The sequence below is a fragment of the Prunus mume genome, linkage group LG8 (genome assembly GCF_029339155.1).
Source record: "Prunus mume cultivar Tortuosa linkage group LG8, ASM2933915v1, whole genome shotgun sequence".
Lineage (NCBI taxonomy): Eukaryota > Viridiplantae > Streptophyta > Magnoliopsida > Rosales > Rosaceae > Prunus > Prunus mume.
In genome coordinates, this window is record NC_142705.1 from 5,200,872 (window position 1) to 5,209,292 (window position 8,421).

Consider the following 8,421-nt stretch of genomic DNA (forward strand, 5'->3'; position numbering starts at 1 on the left):
CAACGCATATGAAACATGAGTTTCATATGGTCGGATTTTTATGAAAAACAGTAATCACATTCTCAAAGGCTCGATCGCTATGATCTGTCCAACAGTGAGAAGAGAAGTGAGAAGTTCCAAGGAACCACACACGATCTCATTAATTGTTAAGACTCAATTTAAAGCACATCTTAATTTTAAACAATTTTGCATCCAATTGCATGAGAAATGTGAGCTACAGGATTGCTCGCTAGTGCCTTATCTGCACCTCCCCTGATTGAGGTATGACCGACCACCAGTCCAAGTCTAAGTTATGGTTCGGATTTTTAGGTCTTCTTTTTCCCCTTGACCTAGTCCTTAGTCTATAATTGGCCATTAGAGTGAACCTCTAGGCTCTAGCCCATCATCCTTTTTGTATGCCCTCACAATTTAACAATATACTGGTCCTCAGCTAATGTCCTCGACATCAAGGTTTAAAATATTGATGATTTTAGAAATTTTGATAATTTAAAAATACAGAAATTTCAATGAAAATATCGAAATATCATCAATGTCGATAAAAATTAAATAAAAACCACGAAAATTGTAAGAAAAATTTGAAAAAATTTCTTGAAACTTTGGATGATGTTTATTTAGTTGATTATCTATTACTTTATTACAAAAAATTTAAAGAAATGCATTGCATGATAAGTTTAACTGATTTAAATTGATTATATAGTGAACTAACAAACATTGAGTGTAAAAAATATCTAGTAATTAATAAAAGAATATTAAGCATACTATAATTATTTATTTATAATAATTTATTACAATATTTTACATTTTATACATTACAATGATAAGATACAATGAATAGTCATTCAAATTATTTCATGAATATTTCACCTCCAAACTACTAAATGTTAAATCCAAAATGTTGTGGTGGACGTAAATACTCTCTCTAATATACACAAAATGAAAAACCAAAAAAACAAAATATCATCAGTGACGTCAAAAGTTAAAGAAGGCCCACAGCAGCAGCATCATATAGATAGATAGACAGACATTGATTGACCTATACATTGAAAAATATCAGCTGGTAGTTTGGTAATTTCCGTAAATTATAAGCCTCCGTTTAGACGAAAGAATTAAAAATTACATAAAATTTTAAAATAACTGAATTTAGATTTTCATTATTTCAATTTCTAACAATAGAAAGTTTTGATGTTTAGATTTATATATATCGAATTTTATAAATGTCAGTATGTAAATTGTGAAATAACGTCTATTTTGGTAGAAATTATACTCGGAAATTTAATTCCATAATTTTCACAATTTTTTTTCACATATTATTTAATAAATTATATACTTAAGTTGTCAAATAAAATAATTGTCAATTTCACTTTTAAAATTTTTAACTTTTAGTTAAATTTCAAATTATTTTACCTCGTTCAAAACGGAGGACAGGGCGAAGCACAATAGCAAGACACAAAGATCACGTGGAGGAAATAGAGTTTTGAGTGCCCAAAAATAGATAGCAGTGTCGGTCGCTTCCCCAGCCCAAAAGTACGTAAATAAAATATCCAGGGCTCAAACGTCGCCATCACGAGGAAAATATTCTGCAACCACCGTCCAATCACACTCGGCCACGAGGGCCAGCACGCGGTGTGTGATGCATGTGCGCCCCACCCATCGCTCTCCGCGTTTCCCACACGGCTTTGACAACTGTTGCTTCATCTTGGTGTTTGTTTGTCCAATTTAATGACGGAATTATCCTAAAGCCGAAAAATCAAATGAATTAAATTTAATTAAATTAGATTAGATTAAAAATCGAGGAGAATCGAAGCTTTGCTTGGTCTAGCAAACGTTGTATGAATGAAGTATCGAAATAATTAAGAAAGGTATATAGAATCATCTGGTCGCTCTTTCTGCCTTTCAACTCAGTCGGAGAACAAATTTTGTAGTCCATCAAATGTTTTTTTCTTAAATATTCGTATATGTCTAATTCAATTTCTAATCATGCTGTCACAATAAATCACATAAGCATATCCTTATGTAAGTTGTTGAATTTCTTTTAGATAATCGCAAACAGGGTTTGGCATAGGGAAAAAGACATTGACTTACTAATATCTTGTTTGAAAACCTCACGACACCCTAATGTGACGTGGAAAAAACTTCATAGTATCATCGTAGATTCTCTCTTGATTTATTTTAAAATAATTATATTTATTGGCATTTTAAAAGTCGTACTAAATTATCATTTCCTTTGTGTTACTAATATCTTTGTTTCTATTATATGCTTTATGGCATGCAATAATTTAATATAGTCGCAAGACACAAAGTGTCGACGCTTTTACTAAAAGCAAATTGAAATGCTTCTTTAAAAAGCACAAGCACAACCTTAAAAAGCATTCTTGAAAAGAATTTTACATATACTTGTTTTATTTACTCTATAACAAATTATCATGCTTTGTTTATAGCATGCCGGTCCAAAAACCGATACCTTATTACTTTGTTTACACTTTGATACGATATGTTTTAAACGGCACCAAGAGGAAAAGAGGAAAGGTGAAGTGGCAAGAACATATATGTGACTCATAAATACTTTATAAAATTTATGAATTAACAACTAGCTTTGTGTTTAATAAAATTCCTTTTTGTTTACATTAAAAAGAGTATCAAGTTGGAATCTTTCTTCCTAAATAATAATAATAAAACCCCTCTATAATAATAATAATAATAATAATAATAATAATAAAACCTTACCAATGCGCACATGACTTTTTCAACATTTTTTTAAAAAAAGCGAAGGCGGCAAACCCACGTTCCTCGACCAACTAAAAGTCGGCACGTGGACAATGCTATTCTCTAATGTTATTTTAATTCGCCAAATAATAAATGCAAACTAATTCAATTAAATACGATAAAAAATTTTAAAATTATTGGTATTTTTTTATACTGTATTATAATTTAAAAAATATGGTGTTTTTGAATACAAGCGGTATCCAGGGAGTGAGTTTCAACTCTAACTTATACGACCTAATAGGTTGTAGTATTTACCTTCTTTTAATTACTTGAGCTATAAATTTTAAAAAATATAATTTATGTATTTATAAATAATAAAAAAAGATAAAGGAGCGTGTGGAGCCCACCCGGTCCTATTGCGTACCTACGGGATGGCACATATGATAACAGGACCAAGCACGTACCTGACGCCGTTAACAGTCCTAAAATAAAATAGCGGGAAAGTGGAGGGCCTGAATGTTTTATACCTTATGAAATTACCAGAATACCCATCCGTGATTTAGATAAAAGTTTTGGCCTCCTTTGGCAAGTGGGGATGGTAGGACCATGGCTGTGTTGACTATGGACTATTTGAGCAGCTGTATCACATGAGAAACTATATATCATATTATTTTTTAATTATAATGTAACGCACACGTCAGTCTCACCTTATAATAATAATAAACTAAATTATATCCAAATTAGTATAATAATATTTATATATATATTTGTTGATATCTATTCTGCAGTTTTAATTGACTTGTCTGGCATATCAGTTGCATAAGCATGTCATGTATGCATAACAGGAGTTCAAGTTGTCTAATTCTCTCATATACTATTTTTGTTAAATAAACAACTAAAATATTTTTCTACAACATCACTTAGCTTACCGTCATTTAATCTCATTCACATCCTCGTCTCGCGTACACACATAAAGTGTTTCGAATTTGAATCTCACATATTATACATGCTTCATCTCTACATATTAATTATGTATATATATATATATATATTTTCATCATAAGTCATGCTTATAAGTAGTGGCGGTCTCTGAATTTAAAAGTCAATTTGCAAAACTTGCGTACTAAACTCGACGGTACGAGTGATTTCATTAATAAACTTACATTATAATTTACCCCTATTTAAACCCTAGAATACTCAATTTTAACAAAATCCCAAATTAAAGCCCCATAATTCATCCCTAATCAAAACCCTAATTAATTTCAACAAAATCTCAAAATTATAATTCATCATTAATTAAACCCTTGGGGCATTGCTTGTTCTGTTAGATTCTTAGTATTAGAGGTCTACCTTTTCTTCTTTTACTTCACGGTTTCCTTGATAGCTGGAAGTTCTCCAAAATATGAATACTCAAATTTAAATTTAAATTATAATTAAAGATATATAGCAAAGGAGAGAATGAAAATAATACTTATTGTTGACAAAAGGAGAGGAGAAGAATACTCAGCATGCCCTGTGCACAGCACCACCACTACTTACTAGCATTGCAGGTGTGTGATAAAACAAATTTTCATTTACTATTTTTTGAATTTAACTTTTTAAACACTCACTGTAAAAGACCCATTAATATAGTGGTTTGAGTCATAGAATCCGTAGTGTGTATGAGTTTAGTATGTTATTATCCCTCTAAAAAAAAATAAAACAATGTTTTCCTTCTATAGTTAAGCACGTTATTAGCGCTTAGAGCATATCGAACGGTTAGGATCAATACAATTTTATTGCATGAAATTGAACTAAAATAATCAAATCTCACTTGCAATTGTGTAATTTAGTTAATTGCAATATAGAGTATTATTTGATGAACTGGCTAATCATGGAACTCATATGCCAATTAAAAATATAAAAAATACGGCAATTAATGCATTGCAATTATATACCTTTGGCATGAAATTAATTTTTTAAAAATAATATTCAAAATTGATTTTTTAAAAAGATTTTTATGATACAATTTTAAGAAGATATAATTAATGATCTGAAACAATTGAATTGTACCATTGCAAGTACAAATGGAATTAAATTTAATATATATCAAAATAGTTCAATTGAATTATTACATTGAATTATTGAACAATCATTCTACATGCTCTTAAAACGATAATTTGGGTTTGATTTTATCCATTTGAAACACCTTAATTTGTTTTCCAATCTCTTTCTATTGGTATCAACATTATAAGTTACTAGCTTTTTGCACGTAGTTCCGTGCTTGTGAGAATTTTTTTTTTTAAATTTAAATTTATTTATTATATTATTATTATTTAAATAAAAAAAAAGACAAAAGAATGATGTGCACGCGAAACAACATGGGGCTAAGGAAAATAAACATGAACATTATGGTGGGGAAGAAAATAATAAAATAGGCGGGATGCGATACTGTAAATAAGTTGAAAATGCAGGGGTAATGTTGAAGTCGGCAGATGGGAACGCAAACTTGGACGTTACCAAGCGATGCAAAGAACACGTGTTTGAAAATCTGAAACCGACGGGTGGTAAGGCCCACCGGGACAAAATAAACATCACGTAGACCTTGGAAGGTGAGAGGAACCCGCCTTTTAAAAACACCCATATATTCCTCGTGCTTTAACTCAAACCCCAATAATTATTAAAAACCAATAAATAAACAACTAAAATTTTATTAAATTAATAAGCAGAGAAAAGCCTCTTGCTCTCTCTGTCTCAGAGGAAGATGTAGATAAAGCCATAAAGGATAGAGAGAGAGGAGAGAGGGCCATAAGTCTTCTCTCAGTACATGAAGAAAAGGGTATAAAGAGAGCTTGTTTCAGCGCCAAGACTGATACTGCCATATTTGTCCGTCTTTATTTTTATATTTTTGCGTCTAGAAAAGGGAAAAAAAATTGGATTTTGAGTTGTGGGTTGTGTGATTGTGAATTGGGTCGGCGAGAATGTCCAGTTCACCGGAGACTCTGGAGGTTTCAGGGCAAAGAGGGTTGAGGATGGCGGAGAAGCCATCGAGCTTCACTCAGACTTGTAGCATGCTCTGCCAGTACCTCAAAGAGAAGGGCAGCTTTGGAGATCTGAGCCTTGACATGGCATGCAACATGCAACAATCCAACGGTAAGCACTTATTTTAGCTAGTATTAATTCATGGGAGCTTATGCATCTGTGTTTGTTTGTTTGGTTGCTGAGAAAACCAGAGGAAGAAAATGAATTTCATTTTTTTAACTTATCTCATGCGTGCATATATATATATTTATTCATTTATTTTTCATATGATGGAAGTTGAATTTTGATTTCGATCTTCATATCGATGTTTTTATTTCCCTTTTTTTTTTCTTTGTTCATTTAATTTTGTAAAGTTCTTTCTTATTTTTGTTGTTGAATTGGTTGTTGTTTTTGGAGATCCACGAAAATCTCGATTGAAATTGATTGATTCCGTTTAAATGGTTCAAGGATAGAAGAACGTGTCCTTTTGTTTCCTCCTCAGAATAAGCGTTTTTATCTTCACACTTGTTATGTATCTCGGATTGTGTCGGAGACTTAAATTTGTGTTTCTAGTAGCTGCCCACCAAAGGATTTTAGAATTTTTCTTATTTAGTTCCTAAAATAGTATGTGATTCATTGAGCTGATGCTGCTACAGGGACAGGGACACCTGAGATGTTTCATCAGAAAGCCCCACCCATGAATTTCTTTCCATTTATGGAAACTCAAGGAACCTGCCAGCAACTCCTGGAGACTTTAAATCCATGGATTTGTTCCCTCAACAAGCTGGTTTTGGTTCCTCTGTTCCCAGAGAAGATGTTCCCAAGATGGCTGATTCTAGGTATGCCCGGATCCAGTTTCTGTAAATTTAAAGACATTGTTGGGTTCCCATAGCTAATACTCTGTCAGGTTTTGGAAAATTGTAGCAGCAAATGATTTTGTTCAGTTTCTTTCACATGAACAAGTAGGAAGTCATATATGTCTCAGTATGTTATAAGTGATGTGTTTCTTTAGCTCATTATGGCTTGTTTATCATGTGTCAGTGTGAAGAAATCTGCCCCAGGAGAGCCTCAAAAGGCACAAATGACCATCTTCTATGGCGGACAAGTAATCGTGTTCGATGATTTTCCAGCAGACAAGGCAAAGGAAGTCATGCTCTTAGCAAGCAAGGAAAGTTCCCATGGCCAAGCCGCTCAGGCTTCTGTTCCGGCCAAGAGTAACAATGTGTTTGCCTCTCATTTGGGCAAGAATCCAATGAATTCCAGCAGTTCAGTTCCTCCAAGTGCTAACATGTTTACCAAGTTTGGCAATCAAGTCATTCAGGAGGCCCCTAAGCCATCGCCTCAACCCATTGTTTGTGGTAAGTTTTTTTCTGTGATCCCTGTGTCTCCATATCAAGAAGTGCAAAAAAATAAAAAATCATGCTTCTGATTAATGTTTTCCTTTTCGATTTGCAGATCTACCGATTGCAAGGAAAGCTTCACTTCACCGATTCCTGGAGAAGAGAAAGGATAGGTAGGCATCAGAAACAAATATAAGAATTTTTTGTTTTCCATCGTATCAAAACTACAAATCCATTAATCTCATTAGTGAATTACCAGTTTGTTTTATCATATTGAGATTGTTGCTCTCTAGTCTCTACCAGAAGTGTGTAGGATAAATCTTTAGCAGTCAAAATCAATATACCTTTGTGCAACCTGTTTGCTATAGATTACAGTAATAGATTCTTATGGTCCAACTGATTGATCTTGTTTGCAATTTTTCTATTTACAGGATCAACAACAAAGCACCATACCAAACAAGCAGCCCTGCAGCCGGCCCACCGGCGAAGCCAGCTGAAGGCAAGTCGTGGTTAGGCTTGGCTGCTCAACCAACCCAATGATATGAGCGCCAATACATATATATATATATATATATATCTATATGCATCCTTTAGGCTTATATTATAGTTCCTAGTCTGCTATCATTTCACATTTGGTGGTGGGCTAAGACAAGAATATCATATAGCTCTATTTTTGTTTAATTGTAAGGCTTGGCTCAACTGAGCGGATGCCATAGAATATGTACTAACTGTTGATTGATCTTAGCTGCTGTTGTTGTAATTAAGCTTTGAAGAAAAGGAATTCAATTAATGATAATCTTGAATTTATAATTAAGTCATGTCACCTCTTGTTTTTCTCTCTTGGTGGATGCAAGTTGCAGCCATCATCTCCAATCCGATAAAAAAGCGTGCTTTCCTTTAAGCACGTTCAACAATTATTTTTTATTTTATGTGGTCCGCATAATCCTACCTTTTCTTTTCCTCGGTAGAAATTTATGTGGCCCCTTTTCTTGTTGTGGGTTTGTTGTCCGACCAAATAAAGAACAGCATGTAGCTTGTAAATATGGGAAGTTACTTTTATCTACATCTTTAACAAATGCAATATCCATGAAAGTCGTTGATGATATAAAAGATCTCATCAAAGATGCACTTTGACTTCTTGAAAAAGCATTGACCAACTACCTCAACTAACCACTTCTATCTTCTTTGATGGCATTTTCACTAGATTTATGCTCCCCCAATATGCTTAAAGTTTCACAGATGCAAGTTGACGGCAGAGAGTAACCCTCAAACCTCATGATCATCTTTGATAAAAAGCCTTAGAATAATAATGGGATCTTTCATGAGAAGTCGACGGCAGAGAGTAACTTTAAGGATTATTAGTGTCAAAAAATAAAAT

At 33.2% G+C, this 8,421-nt stretch overlaps 1 protein-coding gene across 1 annotated transcript; it reads left to right on the forward strand.

Moving 5' to 3' along the window:
• The first annotated feature begins 5,400 nt into the window (after positions 1 to 5,400).
• On the forward strand, positions 5,401 to 7,857 carry JAZ1 (jasmonate-zim-domain protein 1). The gene is given in 6 exon segments (XM_008244046.3): positions 5,401 to 5,835; positions 6,360 to 6,425; positions 6,428 to 6,542; positions 6,745 to 7,061; positions 7,159 to 7,216; positions 7,475 to 7,857. Coding segments are annotated over 6 exon segments (837 nt in total). The 5' UTR covers positions 5,401 to 5,663; the 3' UTR covers positions 7,584 to 7,857.
• The last annotated feature ends 564 nt before the right edge of the window (positions 7,858 to 8,421 follow it).